General features: G+C 61.2%; 1 protein-coding gene across 3 annotated transcripts in view; it reads right to left on the bottom strand.

Annotated features, from left to right (window-relative positions):
- PRKAR1B (protein kinase cAMP-dependent type I regulatory subunit beta) overlaps positions 1–18,762 on the bottom strand; it is a 79,522-nt gene that overhangs the window by 20,846 nt on the left and 39,914 nt on the right. For all 3 annotated transcript variants that reach the window (XM_088833176.1, XM_055410505.2, XM_055410504.2), the window contains exons 5-7: positions 9,823–9,884; positions 9,092–9,138; positions 1,280–1,438 (exon numbers count right to left, since the gene is read on the bottom strand). In XM_088833176.1, the coding sequence (XP_088689302.1) occupies positions 1,280–1,438; positions 9,092–9,138; positions 9,823–9,884 (268 nt within the window). The remainder of the gene's footprint in view (positions 1–1,279; positions 1,439–9,091; positions 9,139–9,822; positions 9,885–18,762) is intronic.

Consider the following 18,762-nt stretch of genomic DNA (forward strand, 5'->3'; position numbering starts at 1 on the left):
TGGGGGCTGCCCTCAGCCCAGGCCCTCCAGCACCGCCCTGAGCAGCTCAGAAAAGCACCTGGGCCAGCGGTGTCCCCAGGGGAAGATGACAGCAAAGGAGCACGACTCCCCCGATGAGCCGGCACTCAGCTCCCAGGGGCCTCGGGCCAGGGACCTGCGCCACGAGGAGACTCCCCCAGACCAGCACAGCCGGCCAGGGCCTCCCGGCTCCCCTCACCACGCCCAATCCGGAAGGCCCGGGGAGGCCCCTGCCACTCCCCTGCCCACAGTCTTGGGGGCTCCCAGTGCAGTGGGAGTCTGAGTCCAGGACCCCTGGGGGCTGAAGGCCCAAGGACCCAGCCCTCCCACCACCGCCCCCTGCCCTGAAATCCAGCATCCTGGCCATCTCCTCACTGGTCCACACACACACCAGCCAGGCCTGCACTCCAGGGCCTCTGCAGCAGCTGCTCCCACTGCCCAGACACTCTCCTCCCGGACGGCCAAGGGCTCCCTGCTGCAGGCCTCTCTCAACACCACCTTGTCACAGGGAACCTTGGGAAGGGGGTCTTCAGGGCTTTCTGTAAAACAGTGGGCCCTGCCCCCACCTGCCCCTTCTGCTCTATCACCCTCTTTGGACACTGTCCCCAGGAGACATGTCTGCTCTGTCATCTCCTCCAGCAGCACGTCGGCGTCCCCATCCCCTGGCGGGTCCCAGCACGAGGACCAGGCAGGGCGTGTGCAGGGCGAACACTGAGGTCCAGCCGCCTCCGCCCAGGAACTCATCTGCAGAGCCTGCTGTGAACACTGGCCCTGTTGTTTCCAACAGCCCCACCACAGCAAGCACAAGGGTGCCCGCCTCCACCCGAAACGTGAGGAGGTGGCCACATGTAAGAAGGCCTAAAACGACTGTCGCGCAGTCAGGGAGCCGGGAGGCCTGCAGCCCAACGGTGGTCCTGCTGCCCCAGCAGACGCTGGGCTCCGCCCGGGAACTCACTCCACCCCCTTGAGGAAAGTTACCTTACGGTACAGAAAGGCAGCTGAAGCTCCAGTCATCACTACCACATTCCAGACCGTTGTAAGGAGAATGGGAAGGAAAGCAAAGGGGCTTCCCCAGCTGTCTGCCTGCCTTTGGGGTAAATTTCAAGAACCCCCACCCAACACCCGCCCCCTTCTCATCCCACCTCATCCCACCCAGACACAACCAACGTCCTGACGAGATGCTTGGTGGGTGTCAGACTCAACTGGTGCCCTCCCGGCCCTGGCGGAGCTCCCCCGAGGCACCGCTCGCTCGCTCGCTCACCATGAGGATACGCCGGTAGCTGTCCCGGTCAATGCCCCAGAGCTTCAGGTCCGTCTTGGCCTTCACGGTCGCTGCCCTGGGGGTGCCATAGATGAGGGCCAGCTCCCCAAAGCTCCCGCCTTCACTGATGCTGGTCACCCACTCTCCGTTCACGTACACCTGCAGGGGTCAGGGGACAGTGTCGGGGGCCTGGGGTCACCCACCCTCCGTCCACACACACCAGCAGGGCACGGGGACTGAGGGCTGGGGTCACACTGCCACTGGCTGCATGGGGAGCCCTCCACAGCACCCCCACACGCCTCGCAGGCAGTGGGACTCAGCTGTGCTCTGCCCTGCCCAGGACCAGCCAAGGTGCCCATCTCACACCCAGCCCTGCCTGGATAGAGGTTGGACAGGCACAAAGGTGGAGGTGCCAACAGTGCCGACCCCAGCCAGGCCCCGGCGGACGCACCACTCAGGACCCCCACCTCTCAGGCCAGGCCACACTCTGCTCCTCACCAGCCGAAGACGGCTGCCTGCCGGGCCCCGGGGTGGGGGCCACCGCACCAGGCGTCACCCTGCAGGGATGCTCGCACCCCACCCAGGCAACCCCTCCAACCCAGCCGCCTCGTTCACAAGCTGCCCTCCCGTCTGTCCCAGGCTCCACATAGCAGCCGGGCCCTTGCTCACCTCCACCTGCAGGCCCTGCAACCCAGGAGGAGCCAGGCCCCCGGAGTCCCCCAGGGCCCCCCGCCCCTCGGGCAGCGCCCAAGAGCCCAGGCCTGCGGTCAATGGGAGCGGAGGCCAGCGCCCAGGGCTGAGCCCAGAGGCGGACAAGGTCCCCTTTCAGCCGGCGAGGGCGGTGGCCCCGCACAGTGTCGCGACTATGCATTGACTGCAGGTCCGCGTCCTGCCAGAATGGCCCGGATTGTTCATTATGTGGATTCGCTTACTATCAACTAACACAACCTCTGTTCATCTCCTCGGTGTCAATGAGCTTAAAGAATGGCTCCCATTGGCAAAAAGCGTGCGTGTCGGGGAAGAATGGATTGCGACGAATCATGGAAGCAATTCTTATAGACTCAATGACACATTATCTTGCCCATAACTGAGGCTCAGAATCACCAGTCTGTGGGCGCCACGCCCGTGATGCTGCGTGCGGTGTGAGCAGGGTGGGAGAGCACAGGGTGTCGAGGGGACGAGACAACACGCAACCCTCCGGGGAGCCCCACAGGCGGGGAACTCCTCCCGCGAGCACCGGCCTGCCCTGCTGGCCCACACAACCCCGCCAGGAGCCAGAGGAGACACAGCAGCTCCCACGCAGCAAGGCCCGTCTCCCACAGGCAGGGCGCATATTCGCCAGGCTCTGCCCTGAGACCCTCTCCACTGGTGCGTCCCCAGAGCCTCCGGTTGTCCGAAAGGGACCAAAGTCCATGGAGGGGCAGTCATGGCGACCGGGGCCTGGCCCAGCTGGCATCCACACACGGGGCTCGCGTGTCTGCGGAGCCCTCTCTGCCTGGACACGACCCCATGTGTGCAGCGCTGAGCTCTCCCACCACCCAGGTCAGGCACTGAACGTCTCCGGGCACCAGGATCTCCCAGGGCCCTCCCGCGCTCCGTGCCCAAGGGTGCCCGCAGGCAGCTGGCCTGGGCCCCCACGCAGCCGAGCTGAGTGCTGGGTTTGGCCCACGGTATTCACACCACACCAGCACTACCGTGGGTGATGGCCGCCGCCCAGCCTCAGCTCTGATGTGGCCACGAACCTCCCCGCGGGCGACTCAGGGCCCTCCTCTCTCATGCGTGCAGCAGGGTGGGGACCCCCGGTCTGCTCCAGCTCACCCTCCCCCTTGGTGCCGGGTTGCCAGAGCGCCGCAGCCTCAGGGGAAGAAGGAGCCACTGCCTCGGGTGCCTGTGGGGCAGGCCGACTGCCCCATCACCCCCTAAAGAGAGAGGGCCCCCGGGAGCAGGGCAGGCGCTCAGCAGCCCCGCTTCCCCAGGATGCGCCCCAAAGAGGGGCAGGCAGCTGCCACTGCAGGGCACACCCCAGCAAGGGAACCTGGGCCGGAGCGCGTCCCTGGGGGCCATGTGGACCCCCTTCCTCACTGAGCCCCGACTGCATCCTCAGAGGCATCAGAGAGAAGCATTGTGTGAGCCGAGGAGGCCAGGCTGCCCCCCGGAGCACAAAGGCCCATCCTTCTCGGGACACTGGCTACTGTCAGCATGGCCGCGCAGAGCCCAGCCCCACCCCGGCTGGCACGCAGAGGGGCTCCTTCGGCCTTTGTTTCACTTTTGTTGTTCCTTCTTGTGAGAGGGGACGGGTGGGAGGCCGCACTGGCTGCACCCACCCTCGCTCCCACCGCAGGGCTGCCGCCACAGGGTCTCCTGGTAAACCCGGCGATGCCAGCCGCTGTTCCCATTGGTTCATTCAGGCGCTGTCACCCCAGCTCACTCCAGCGCCCGGGGTGCCCTGCGTGCTCTCACCGCTGGCTTCAGCCGTGGAAAGCACGCGGATTCCAGTTCACATGGACTTACTGACCAGCGGTTCAGCAACAATTCTCCAGACGTGATCGTCCTTAAGGGCTCCCCTGGTGGCTCAGCTGGTAAAGAATCCTCCCACAATGCAGGAGACCTGGGTTCCATCCCTGGGTTGGGAAGATCCCCTGGAGAAGGGAAAGGCTACCCACTCCAGTATCCTGGCCTGGAGAATTCCATGGACTGCACAGTCCATGGGGTCATGAAGAGTCGGGCACAACTGAGTGACTTTTTCACTTTCAATCATCCTTAAAACAAGCTGCAGGTACCAGAGAGGAAGGAGAAAGAGGATTCAGGAAAGAGCCACCGGGCGGGACTTTGGAGGGGCAAACTTGAGCCCAGCCCGAGGGGTCCCGTGCAAAGACCAGGGGTGAAGAGAGTTGGAGGCAGACAGGACAGGACATGCAAAGAGCCTGAGGCAGCACTGGACTCGGAGGATCCGTATACAGCAAGACCATGTGGGGAGGCCTCACGGGGAGGCCATGCAGAGAGGCCCCATGGGGGCCACGAGGGGAGACCACAAGGGGGCACGTGGGGTGGCTGCAAGGGAGACCACAATGGGCCACGAGGGAGACCATGCAGGGAGAGGTGTGTCTCGGGACCACTGAAGGTTCTGGCAGGGCTGAGGCCAGCTCACAGCCAGGACGCACCCCCTGCTACAGCTGGAGCCCATCTCGGGTCAACCAGAGGGGAGCAGGGGTCAGCGAGGGGTGTCCCAGACTTTCACCAGGTTACCTGACAGGTGATTGCAGACCAGGTGCGCAGCATCACCTGGAAACCTGCCCCCCAACAACGAGCTACCGATTCAGAGCCCCGGGGGTGCAGCCCAGGATGTCGGCAGGTGACACTGACACCCGCCCACCGTGGACCAGCTCTCATTCCAGCTTTGGACAGAGGTGGAGGTGGTGACTGAAGACACAGGAATCTGCTTAATGACACCCCCAAAGCAGAACCACCATCAGTAGGGGGGCTTCAAACGGTCCCAGCCCCACCGATCCAGACAGCCAGAACACACAGGGCTACCTGCCCGTCTGCTCCTACCTACAAGGACACTTCAGTTCAACACACAACGCCACAGAAAATAGAAAATCCACTGAAGCAAGAGTTGGGTAAGTGGAGACACAGCCAGTGAGCGATCACTCACTGGAGGGGGTGGTATCCTGCGACCTCGGACCCGCCCCTCCTGCAGGTATTTCCCACGTAACCCGGAGCCGCCCGGGCGAGGAAGCAAGCCAGGCATGCCAGCCGCTGTTGTTTTTGGTTCCCCAGGCGATGAGAAAAAGTTAATGGCCCAGCTCTTCTGCGTCCCGGGCTCCAGCCACAAAGAGTAGGGGCGTCCAGGGAGGTGAGACCAGGTCCATGGCTACTCTTCCAGGGTAAACAGGGTCGCAAGCTTCAGGCCTCTTTAGCCCAAGAGCCTGGTGGGGTGGGGGGCTGACCAACCCGTTTCGCTTGAGAGCAGCTCCCCCGAGCCTCCCTGCTGTATCCCGTCTGCGGAGCCCCAGCCACGTGGGTGGCAACTTGGGGTCAGCATCCTCTCCCCGGTGACGGCCACCAGCTCGGTTCCCTCCGTGGACCCGTCACACTCTCGGGCCTCTCCCACCCTCCCCCACAGACCTCACACTCCCCAGGGGTCCACAGGCAGGACCCCATCGGGCCCCTGTCCCGTCTGGAGGGCCACGTGCCCCAGGGTGACCGTGCAGCCTGTCAGGGGCCCAGCGTGGGGTGTGCATGAGGGCCAACGCCCTCCCCAAGCTCTCATCATGTCACCAGAACCACGGGGGGCTCTGGGTCACCTGTTCCCCAATTCCAGAGCGGTCTCTGGCCACAATGGGGTCTCCAGGACCCCCGCAGAGACCCAAGAGGGCGAAGGGCCCCCAGTTGCCCCCTGTGGGTGAGACGCTTCAGGAAAGCTTCACAACTGGGTGGGGGCCATGGCCACCCTGCACTCAGGAAGTGACCAGCCAGCAGACGGCACCCAGAGCAGGACACCCAGGTCCCCCCACGGCCCATTGTCCACAGCAGCGCTGGTCATGGCAGCAGCCACGCACGGGCACGATTGCTGATGAACAAGACGGGGGTCCTCCATGACTCAGCGCACAGGCCCAGAGCTCTGCCACCACGCTGCCACCTTCAGCGTGAACCAACCTTGGGAGGCGATGCTCAGTGGGATGAGCCCAACCCAGGGCAGACGCCGTGTGGTTCTGCTTCTACGAGGCCCTGGGGAGCGTCAGGTTCACAGAGACGATGGAACACAGGGGCTGGGGGAGGGCCCAGGGTTAGACTTTAATGGGGACGGAGTCTCAGTTTGGGAAGATGAGAACGTTCTGGAGATGGTGGCGGGAGTGCCATGTAACAATGTGACTGTGCTCATGGCCCCGAGCTGGACACCTAAAGGTTAAGGTGGCAGTTTTTACGGTGTGTGTACTTTACCAACTAAAAAATAAAAAACAGAACACCACGCAAGCAGACTGACTTGGCTGTGACCCACGGAGCCAGACGGCCTGGGGTGGCGTCCCCCAAGGCCCCCCCCACTCTGGAGGCTGGATGCAGCCGTGCCCACAGACGTCTGGTGAGGCGGGAGGGGCCCTGGGGTGGCGTCCCCCGAGGCCCCCCCACCTCTGGAGGCTGGATGCAGCCGTGCCCACAGACGTCTGGTGAGGCGGGAGGGGCCCTGGCGGGGGCAGAGCCCAGGTATGGTAGGCTCCCCTTAGGAAGGCCCCAAAGCACCAGGTGCCTGGACGGCCGGGTGGGGAGGAACAGCGCTCCTGAGCCACGAAGCTGGCCGTGGAGCGCCCTTCCAAGTGGAAATGCTATGTTCCACGAATAAAACAAATTGGGAGATATTTTTATACTTAGGAAGACGGATTATAGCTCTCAGCGGTACACACGCTGCGGCCGGCACTGTCCGCGTCTCCCTGGAAAACCGTCATTTAAACCGAGCTGGTGCTTCTGGCATCTGGTCAGCTGGCCACTCCCCTCAGGGCACTGCTGGTCAGGGGGCAGTGTTCAGCCCGCAGAAGGGGACTCTGGACGGCCACCCCCACCCTCCTGTTAAAGGCCAGGGTGGGGCCTCCAAGGGAGGCCCGTGTCTTGGGGGCTTTAGGGTAACAACGCAGTGGACCCAGCCTCTGCTCCCCACACCCCTACAGAGCCCCCAGGACCCTCACATGTGGCCTGTCTGTGGTCCGCGGTCACTTCCCTGCCCCCGAAGGCAGGGCCAGAAGCACGGCTCCGGCCGGGAGAAGCCGCACGTTCAGACCCGGAGCAGAGATGACAGCCAGGGTCAGGACTCGAACGGCCACCCACTCCCCGGGTTCCTGACAGAGTGCCGCTGGTCCTCCACATGTGGCCGCCCCCACGGCCCACTCCTCAAGCTCCCAGCCACCCCACGCCCACCGGCCACTGGAGGAGCCACTGAGGCCAATTCAGGGACGGCCCTGCAGTCACCAGCTTGCCCCATCTGGGCCGACGGCCGGAGCTGAAGACCGCAGCCAGGAGGCGGCATCTGCCCATGGGCCCGGGCGTCTGGGCTCCAGGAGCCAGGGCTGAGTGCTCCCTGCTAACCTCCTGGGGGGACACAGAGTAACACGCGGCTCAGGCATGCGGGCCCAGGTCTGCGTGGAGGACGCGGGCTGGGGGGCATGTCTCACGGGACCCCAATACCCTTCAGGTTCCCAGAAAGAAAAGGACAGGACTCTGGGCCTCAGGGCAGCCGTGCCCATGTCTGCTGGCCAGGGAGAACCCAGGCTTGGCCGTCTCAACTCTCAGGGAGCCCCACGCTCCGGGGGAGCCCAGTGGCTCTGCCCAGGTGGGGTCTTAGAGGATGGACAGGAGTTTGCAAGGCAAAGCAGGAATAAGAACAGGACAGGACGGCCAGAGGCTTCTGGGAACTGCCTTCTCAGCTGTCTCCCCAACCCCTACACACCCCGAGGGCAGGGCCGAGTCCCCAGGAGTATATCCTCAGGGCTCTGCAAGCGCCCAGCAGGAGACAAGCGCTCACTTGACACCTGAGCCGGCAGAGCTCAGGCCCCGAGTGACCTGGGCCCGGGCGCAAGTCTGCACTCCTGCGGGGGCCCCAGGCGGCCAGGTCCAAGGCACTGCAGCCCGTCTGTCTCTGCAGCTGGCTCTGTGACCGGGTGGCAGCCAGGGTCAGCCCAGCCTGCGGCCTCCCCCACCACCTCCCCTGGGGCCCTCCCTCCGGCTCCTGCCTCAGTTTCGTCTGTCGGGGGAGACATGATGGCCCCCGCCTAAGGCCTGCTCCAGGCCCAAGCGCAGGACGAGAGAAACCCCGAGCCCGTGTGGCTCGCCCAGAGGTCCCCACACGGTCGCCTCCCGTGGCTCCAGAAGCTGAGGGCCGCAGCCACATGGACACAGGCTTGCTGCTGGGGGACGTGGGGAGAAAGTACCCCAGCCCGGGATGCCCAGCTGGCTGCCGCCCCGAGGATGAGCAGGCAGCGGGAGCCAGGGGGCTCCGTCTTGCAGAGGTTCGGATGGGGATGTGGGAGCCACCACCCCAGGACTGGCACCCCGGGCCCAAGTCCAACGCAGGGGCCTCGAGGACACGTCCTGACTCTGAGGGACCCCGGGACAGACTCACCCTGTGTTTGGGGGGTGGGAGCTCCAGTCTGCGTGGAGCCAGCCTTAAACAGACGCCCCAGGATCAGGTGCGCAAGCTGGACTGAATCAGGGCCACAGGCAGAAGCTCAGGGGAGGCGGACGGCTGCAGCTCACACTGGGGACACGCTCACGGAGCTGACAGGGAGGCGGGAGGGGGCGCAGGAGGGCGGACAGCAGCACAGGCTGAGCCGCACGCTCAGAGGGGCCTGCGCGGCGCCCCGGGGGAGGTCGGGGCTCAGCCTGCGGTCAGGTGATGAGGAGGTACTTCTCCAAACAGAACCTGGGCACCCCCGCCAGAGACGGGCAGTAAAGGCGGGACGCAAAACAGAATCGGCGGGCGCAGCACCCCGCGACGGACGCAGCCTGGCTCCACCGCAAGGCCAGAGCCCGGGGTTCCTGGGCGTCCAAAGCACGTGAGCCGCGCCAGCCTGCCTGGTCGTGGGCTCCCGGCTGCAGCAGAGCTGCCCCAGTGGAGCCCCAGGACCACGGTCGGCTCAGCGGGAACTGACGCCAGCCGCCCTTACCCCACCCTCTGCTCGGATGTGCCTGGAGTATCGTTTACGTGAACTCTGTTGCTTCTGGACTGAAAACCTGGAAACTCACCGCCCAGAACGACCTCCTCTAGACCTGAGTGTGGGCACAGACAGGTACTGCTGCCCAGAGAACGCTGGGCATACTCACGTCCGCCTCTCCCTGGTCGATCACGTAGAAGTTGTCCCCTTCGTCCCCTGCGAGGGAAGGAAAACAGACACGTGATGTGAGGAGGTGGGCTTTCATCTTTCTGGTAACAGACACTCTTACGACACCGCTTCCTAGATCTCTGCCAAGCCAGGCCGAGTCTCAGCCATCTTTAAAAGTCTTTCAGTGGAAGCTGTGTGGACGAAGGCGGTGAACACAGTGGCCTACTTCACGCTCGTCGGGACATGGCTACCACAGTCAGGCTGGCAGAGTGCCCTCTCCTGACACCACTGCCATCTGAAGTCCACGGCCATCGAGCCTCCAGGACTCAGCACAGAGCCTCAGTTTTCTAACGACGAGAAGGTCCCCCGTGGCTCAGCGGCAAAAAGAATCCACCTGCCACTGCAGGAGAGATGTGAGCTCGATCCCTGGGTAGGGAAGATCCCCTGGAGGAGGAGATGGCAGCCCGCTCCAGTATTTGCCTGGATAATGCCATGGACGGAGAAGCCTGGCGGGCTGCAGTCCGTGGGGGTCATAAAGAATCAGACACGACTGAGCACTGAGGCTGTCAGAACACTTTTAACACACTAACTTGTGAAGTGGACCGCTATGCAGGGGTATAGTGACCTGTCTCAAGGACAGACAACAAGAGTTTCATGATCAATATATTCCTAAGTGAATAACCAACCCTTCGCAGGGGCTCCGGCCCCGAGGAGGAGGAGCAGGCGGCGTACCTTGCTGTATGACGGTCTCCCCGGCGATGTGTGTGACGGGGAACATAGCATCAAATATGTCGCTGCAAAAGAAAGCACAGTGTATGGGGGCCACCCTGCCCTCCCACGGCCCCGGCTCCCCAGCTCAGAGGGGATGAAGACCCCAGGGACCCGCTGGCCCTGGGCTCGAGACCCCCTGCCCTGCACGGCCTCAGGATTTACGAAGACGGGATCATTTGGGACAGACTCCACTCATAGAAGACAAAGCAGATGGGGCCCGTTCCCACGAGGACACAGCAGCCAGTCCTGACCCCTTTCCCACCTTTTTCCAGGGAAACACTTTCCATCTAAGGGAGTCGACATGCTGGACACGGGAATGGGAAGAAACCAGACTCTTAACTGCTTGCTCACCGGGCACAGAGGCTCGAGGCTGGCACGGGGTATGCCCACCGGGCAGCCTGGCTGTTTCATCTCCTGCGTCTGGTGTGAGACGGACCCTCAAGCGGGATGGGGTGCGGGCAGCCGGGGACACCCTGCCGGCCGGGGGAGCGTCCACGTCTCCCCAGGAGCCTCCATGTCCTCTGGACAGCAACCAGCTGCACAGGCCAGGGTCCGGACACCGAAACCCAACCCCCAGCCCCCTCCCTGGAAAGGTCACCCACCCCCGGGCACATCTCTGCCCAGAAGAGAGGCAAGACGCCGGGCCCCCTGGGCAGGGGTTCTCGGGGCCATGGTAACGGGCCAGTGGAGGAGCCCCCAGGAAACAAACACAGGGCCAGAGACCCAACCCGCCTGCGCCCGCCCACTCCCCAGGCCCAGGAAACATAAACACGTCTGAAAGCCGCTGCTTTCGTCTATTCAAATGCTTCTTTGTCTCCCTGGAGGAGGGGGGAGCAGCAGGCGAGGGAGGGTGGGGTGCGCGAGCCCCCAGACCGGGCCGCACAGACGCCTTCCTCTGCTTGGCTGAGTCCCGCTCCTGCCTCCAGGCACACCTCAGCTCCCGAGCCCCTGCTCTCCGACACTGTCGGTGGGAATGCGAATTGGTGCAGCCACTCTGAGAACGGTATGGAGGTTCCCAAAAGAGAATAAAAATAGAGCTGCCACACGATCCTGCATCTTACTCCTGAGAGCGGGACTAGAGAAAATTCTGATTCAAAAAGACACGTGCACCCCAGCATCCACAGAAGCAGTGTATACAACAGCCAAGACGTGGAAGCAGCCTGAGTGTCCGTCAACAGAGGAGCGGGAGCAGCCTGATGGCTGTCCACAGCAGAACGGGTAAGGAAGACGCAGTGGGTTTAAACGATGGAAATTTATTGTTGTTTTGTTGTTCAGTCGCTCAGTCGTGTCCGACTCTTTGCGACCCCGTGGACTGCAGCACACCAGGCTTCCCTGTCCTTCACCATCTCCCAGAGTTTGCTCAAACTCATGTCCATTGAATCAGTGATGCCATCCAACCATCTCATCCTCTGTCGTCCCCTTCTCCTCCTGCCTTCAATCTTTCCCAGCATCAGGGTCTTTTCTACCCTGGAATATTACTCAGCCATAAAAAGGAATGAAAGAATGCCATTTGCAGCAACATGGATGTATTTGGAGAGCTTTAGGCTACGTCAGATTAAAAAAAAATACCACACAATCTTACTTATATGTGGAACCTAGAAAACACAACACACTAGCGAATTTAACGAGAAAGCAGCACGCTAGAGATACAGAGAGCTAGTGGCTACCAGTGGGAACAGAGGGCAGCGCAGGGAGAGGAGTAGGAGGCGCGAACTGCCCTGCAAGAAACAAGCTGCAAGGACGCACTGCACAACGCGGGGACACAGCCAGTACTCTGTGGTAACTATCAATGAACTATCACCTTTAAAAATTACAAATCACTGTGCTGTACACCTGGAACACATACTATTATAAATCAACTAGAACTCAATTAAAAATAGCACGGATGAATCCGAACTCGACACATTTCTGGAAAAAAAAAAAATCATGCAAACAGAGCCGTTCCATCTTGGGTGTGTTATTCTCAGCCCAAAAGTAGTTTAAATGTTCATCACAGCTAATTCCAACAGCACAGACATTTTGGTTTTTGTTTATTTTAAACCTAAACCCCACTGCCCAAGTGCCGTTTTAAAATAAGGCTAATTCTTGACTTGCAAGTAAATGTTTAGAGCACGTCCTGCTGGTAAGTTACTTGTTTTGACCTTGGAAACCAGATGTCCAAAGCCACTACGGTCAAGCCAGCGGCCAAGGCCACCTAGCAAGGTGCCTGGGAAAACAACCCTGAGACAGGAGGGAAGGAGGTGGCTGGGGTGGAGGAGGGCTTGGGCCCTGAGATGCCCCTGGCCTGGGGGGTGGGCGCTGGGCGTGCCTGGTCCCAGCTTCTGGAGCATCCACCCCCAGGAGGGCCACACCACGCTGACACCTCCCGGGCCGTGAAGGGTTCCCTGCCACCTGATGTCCCCATCCCGGCAGAAGCCAGACCCTGGCCCTGTAGCCCTGGGGTGAAAGCAGACTGCCATGGAAACCAGGCCTTGTCTGGAGGGCCATCTCTGCAAACGAGGAGCGTTTTCTCTGATTGTCGGAGAGACCCCACTCCTGGGGTGAAATATCAGGCAAGTCCTTCCAGCCTCTACGATCTGACTTTAAACCTGCTCTCAGGACAGCTGGCTTCCCGAATTTGACCACGTGGAGCGTGGCCCCAAACCTCAGGGCCCAGCAGAGGGGCTCTGCGGTGGCCCGGACCAGCCCGGGCAGTGCCGTGACCCCCGCTGCCTCCGACGATCACGCCAGCACCTCTGGGCGCCACCAGCATCTTAAAGCCCAGATGAAGATTTGCAGGCCTGAGTTCACAGAAGTGGGGATCGCGCTTGAAGAGTCTTCCCCGTTCTCCCTTCTACCCTGAGCTCTGGGGCTTGTACTGAGACTTGAGAGGTTTCCTTTTGGTTGTGGGCCTTCCTGATGGCTCAGTTGGTAAAGAAACTGCCTGCAACGCAGGAAACATTGATTCGATCCCTGGGTCGGCAAGATCTCCTGGAGAAGGGAATGGCAGCCCACCCCAGTATTCTTGCCTGGAGAATGTGATGGACAGAGGAGCCTGGCGGGCTCCAGTCCACGGGGCCGCACAGTCAGACACAACTGGGTGACTGGACACCACCGCCGCCTTTCATTGGCGCACCCTCTCTCACAGCGCGGGACCCGGAGGTGTGTGTGCGCCCTAAACCCCAGCAGCATCGTGCCACAGAGCCCATCCTGTTTCTTCCGTGTTTTTCAGGAGAGCATCTGGCTGCTTCTCGCTGTACCCTCACGTGGCAGGGAGAGAGGCTCTCTGGTGTCTGCTTTAAAGAAAATATATATATTTATTTATTTATTTACTTGCTGCGCCGGGTCTTACTTGGATCTTTAGTTGCAGGACACGGTGTCTAGTGTCCTGACCAGGGACTGAACCTAAGCCCCTGCACTGAGAGGGCGGAGCCTCAGCCTCTGGACCACAGGGGAGTGCCTCATGTCTTCATCCCATCATTGGGGTCCCACCTTACCTAAACCCCACCCCCTCCCAAATGCCTCCACGGAGGCATTGCTTCAGCAGGTGAACCTGGGGCACACAGCTGGGTCCAGAGCACCCTCTGCCAAATATTTCCATGAACACATTCAGACCTTCTGTCCACAGGAAGGGGGTCCAGCTTGTTTTCCCCGAGGGTCAGCCGACTTTCCCAACAACATCCACTGATTGCTCCACCCTGGGTTTGCACTTGCACAGCACACACGCCGTGTGTCTGTTACGGCCTGATGGGCGTGCTCCTCCAAACTCATTTAAAATCCATACAGTGAGCGGGGCAGCTTTCTCATTCTCTATTTTCTGGAGCCACTTGTAAAAGGATGGATGGTTTGCTGAAGTTTTGACAGAATTTTGGATCTGGGCCTCTTTGTGAAGGGAGGTCACCACTGAAATTTCTGAGTGCTCTATTGATTGTTCATGGGTCAGTGGTGGCTCCATTTTCAAAGTTAGCTCCCAATATCTAAAAATTGAAAGATCTATAAATATCATAATTTTTGTTTTTTCTTTGGATGGAAAAAAAAAGGAATATCTAACAACATAGGGCCTTTGTTCTCATGAAGCAAGAACCAGGCCCCCTCCCCACCTGGTGGGAGCACAGGCTCTGTGTCTGCATGACCCACCCCTGTCTCCAGGCCCCAGAGCCAAGGCTCTGTTTGCAGTCCCTGCCCAAGGGGCTCCCTGTGCACAGGGGGTGACAGCTGTATGTGTGACTTCACCAGGTGGGGGTCGTCCCTGTGATGAGTGCTCCCTCGATGGCAACCAAGGGACCTGCGGCCACCCTGAACTCACCTGAAGGGACCTGGGGGCTGGGTGTCCAAGGAGCTAGCCCACGGGGCATCGGGCACAGTCCATGGGCATCGGGCACAGCCTGCAGGGCATTAGGCACAGCCCTGGGGCATCGGGCACAGCCCTGGGGCATCAGGCACAGCGCCGGGGCATCGGGCACAGCCCACGGGCATCGGGCACAGCCCTGGGGCATTGGGCACAGCCCATGGGCAGCGGGCACAGCCCCGGGGCATCGGGCACAGCCCACAGGCACCGCAGGAGAGCACCCAAGATGGCGACGGCCCTGTCCGTCCCAACCAGAAGCCACCATGGCGATTCCTGCTCCAAACCCTGAACACACGGGGGCTCCTTCGCCCAGCCCCAGGAAGGACGCCAGCGGCATGCTCCGCCCCTGGAGCTCAGCCAGTCTCGTGATCCGGTTATGGCTTTCTTATTCCCTTTTATTGGCTGACATTTCTGATATACTGCCGAACTCCTGCTGCAGGTGGCCTGACAGGTAAACACCCCCCACCCCCACCCCTGCAAAGAAACCTGGGAAGCAAACAGGTTGGACCAGTTCTCCCAGCGAGGCCACCCAGTGCACCCCAACCGGAGGGAGGCGCCCACAGCCAATGGGAGCCGCACCTGCCCCCTTCCGAGGCGGACTCAGCGGTGGGGTGGCGAGAACCCCTGCACCCCACCCCCAAACCCCAACAGTCTGCCCTTCTTCCTGCATTCTGTAAACGTGGGGGGGGGAGTTCTTGTGACTTGGAACCAAAGCGCTGTGACAGGGACCACAGGACCACCTTCAATTCTAAGGGGAAAACCTGCATTAGCAGTTCCAACATTTCTGTGTCTTTATTTCTTTAAACACTTTATTCTGAAAAATGTCCAACTTTCCGAAGCACAGGGGTGGAGGGTGTCAGAGCCAGGATGTGTGTTTCTGCCCCCCGCTGGTGAGGTCACAGAGCAGCACAGAACAGGGCCCAGACGCTCCTGCCACGGGCGTGCACAGGGCACCCGCGTGCCGGGACAAGCACCAGGGTAACGCGGATTAAAAAAGCCCCCGCGGATGCAGAAAGCCGTCTGAAGCACAGGGTGTTTCTTCCGACGTCGAAATGATGCCAGAAAGGGGAGGAGCACACCTGACCTGGAAGCTGCCTCGCGGTGGGGAGGACTCTCCCTGCAGCTGCCCTGGGCTCACAGGCAGCGTCACTCACATTCCAGGGCTGCAGGCAGAGCCCTGGGGACCTGCACCGTGAACGCCTGCTTTCTGCCGCCTGTCGCGGCCCCAGGGACAGGGGGGCTCTCATCCGCTGGAGCCGCCGCCCTGACAGGGTGCCTGGCTTGTGTTTAGGCTTTTCCACTGTTTGGGCAAAACTGACTGCAAGTTTCCAAATAATTCTCTCTAAGCAGCAATAACTCAGGCAGAGCTGTTCGCGGCGTGGATGCAGGGCTCCTGCTCCCTGCTGGAGCACCGACAGTGCGGCGTTTATAAAACCCCGGGAGCCTCTGCCTCCGGGGACCGGAGCCACCGCGTCTGTGGCTGCCTCCTCAGCCATGATGCCGGGCACTGCAGAGACGCACACGAAGGCCTGACTCCATGGGGAGCACGTTCACAGAGCCCCGGGAGGACCAGGTGAGCCCTGCTGCACCTGGGCACACCTGCACAAATTAATGCATGTGAACCACACCCAAACTGCCCTCAGACCACAGTGGGATTAAGCTAGAAATCAATAACAGAAAGGTAACTTCAAATCCCTAAGTCCCGGAGACTAAGCAACACACTTCTAAATAACACATGGTTAAAAGAAGAAGGTTTCGGAGAAATGGAAAACGTATTTAAATGAAAATGAAAAGACAACTTAACAGAATTTGTGGGAGGCAGCAAGAGTAGCATTTGGAGGGAACATTGAAAGTGCACATCTGACAAGGAGGGAGGCCTAAGGAAACAGCTCACAGAAAAGAAGAGCCAGCCCCGAAGCAGCAAAAGGGAAGAAAAACCAAAGCAGGAAAGCAACAGAGAGAATCAGCGGGATCAAAGCCGGGCCTTTGCAAAGACTAAGAAAGAGCTACCAACCCGTAGTCACGGCAACCAAAAGGGGGGGAGGAGAAATTGAGACGGAGGGAATACACGGACAGCCAGCGTCACAAGCCAGAGGGAAGGCAACACGACAGACCCCGTGGACGGCGGACAACTGTGCGTCCACAAACCTGACAACTTAGAGGAAAGAGATCGGTTCTTTGAAAGACACAACCTGCCAAAACCCCAGGTCGGCGTGGGACCCAGGACGCCGTCACCACAGAGCACTGAGACGCTGACAGTCACGAAGCCCCGTCCCCGATGAGACCCCGTGTGAATAGACAGCCACGAAGCCCGTCCCCAGTGAGACCCCGTGTGAACACTGACAGCCACGAAGCCCCGTCCCCGATGAGACCCCGTGTGAACACTGACAGCCACGAAGCCCGTCCCCAGTGAGACCCCGTGTGAACACTGACAGCCACGAAGCCCCGTCCCCAGTGAGACCCCGTGTGAACACTGACAGCCACGAAGCCCGTCCCCAGTGAGACCCCGTGTGAACACTGACCACAAAGAAGCCGGGTCCCTGTGACCCCGCCCCGCGCAGCCCATGTCCAAGGTCAGGCCTGGAACACAGGGTCCTGGCTCCCTCCTCACCTCCCAAAACAGGAAATGTTTTCCAGGATAAGCGGCATCTCACTTATTTAACACAGCAGGCCCGGGGGTCAATCACGAAACCCAGGCGGCCTGGGTGATCACAGCCTCCAGACCAGCTCCGAGCGCGTGCACAGGGGAGGCTGCAGTGGCCCACCGGCTCTGGGACAGCCCCCAGGCCTCAGGGGTGGGGGACGCGTGTCCTTTCCACGCAGCTGAACCGGTCAGGGGTGGCCTCAAAGGGTCAGACGCAGGCCTGCAGCAGGTACCGCGGGCTGGGGGCGGTGGGGCAGGAACAGGGCGGGTGAAGCTGGCAATCGCAGGTGAGCAGCCTGCAGGGCTGGGGGCAGGAGGGCAGAGAGGGCAGAGAACCCAGATGGCCACGGCGCCAGTGGACACCCAAGATAGCAGCCCGCCCAACAGCCACAAAAGCACAGGCCTGCGCTCCATTGGGGTGCCCTCCACACACATCCCGGGGCCCAGCACAGAAACTGCAAGGGCAGGGAGGCTCTGTCACCAGCGGGGACGATCCCACGGACAACTGCAGAGTGAGAGCCACTCGTGGGACAGAGCACGTGGGAGCCACGTGCCAGGCACAGGGTGGAGCCCTGGAGCCGCCTCACCCGGCAGCAGCCCGCGCCCGCCACCGAGGACGTCATCAGAAACCACTGAGTGAACAGGTGAGCGCAGCAGACGCGCCTGGAGCCGCGCGTTTGCAAAGGTCCCCCTCCTCTCCTTCAGGGTGCTGCTCGAGACCCCGTCCCCGCACGGGCAGCGCCAGCGCCCCCACACAGGCAGCAGACAAGGCCTCTCGTGGAGGCCCGGCCCGACGGCGGCCCCCCATCCCACACCCAGCCCCCCGGAAAGGCTTTTTCCATGCCCCAGCTCCAGTCCATCACAGCCACCCGTGTCCACCCCCGCCAACAGCCCTGGGCCCCAGTGGCCCTGGGATCCAAGGCCCGGGCGCTCAGGGTGAAGCCACCTCGGTCCACGCGAGGTCAGGCTTGGGACACGCCAGCCCCTTCCCTGCCAGGATCTCATTGTGTCCGCCTGCACTTGCTTTTCTCCCACGAGGTGATAAGGCCCAGGGCATGGCCTCGTCATGCCGGCTCTCCCGTGAAAGTGCCGGGGCTGGGTTTGCCTGACTTTCCCGGCCCAGCAGCCACGCCTTGACACACTCAGCGGTGCATAGGCCTGGGGCCATTGCGGGGGCCACAGCCACCCCATCAGGCCTGGGAGCCACAGGCCTCAGCCCTGGGCAGATCTCAGCCTGGACCCCGTGGGCCGCCCGGGGCGCAGGACTGGGCTTGGCGCCATGTTCAGTCCCTCCTCAATGGCCACCCACCTCAGGCCTGGCCAGCGGCTTTCTCCTCCATGAAGGGGGCCGAGTTGCAACCACGGAGACAACGTGAGGGGATTTATCTACCCCTCTCCCCACCTACCGACCCAGCTCTGGGATGGCCCAAGACCCAGAGCTGTCAAGACCCTCTAAAACGTGCCGCGGCCTGAGCTCCAGGACACATGTCAGATGGAAAAGGTGTGTGTGTAAGGAAGGGGGAGGGCGTGAACCTGTGCACATGGACTGACTCGCTCACTCGTCTGCTGCTCCAGCCACAGGCGAATCCGAGAGCACAGAGCCCCAGCAGGCCGCAGGAAGGAAGCTGATTGTCCGGTGCGGACGCATGGAGAGTGAGGCTCCGGGACACACCGTGCCGGTGGCGACGACCTTGAAACCACGAACTATGTTAACATTTCACATGGTTCTAAAAACAAGCCTGAGATTTGAAAAATAACACTTACAAATCCAAGGGAAAAGGGAAAAAGGGAACTGAAAATGTGTACCCCATGGACAGCACCAGCTCCCAAGCTGCAGACGCCTCAGGGCAAAATGAGCCAGAATTAAATCTTCAGTGCTTCTGCTGACCATACTGGTTGTTAATCGAAGGTCAGGTGTGTGAGTATGTGT

Source organism: Moschus berezovskii, chromosome 27 (assembly GCF_049115385.1).
Source record: "Moschus berezovskii isolate FMDL1 chromosome 27, NW_MosBer_1.0, whole genome shotgun sequence".
Taxonomy (NCBI): domain Eukaryota; kingdom Metazoa; phylum Chordata; class Mammalia; order Artiodactyla; family Moschidae; genus Moschus; species Moschus berezovskii.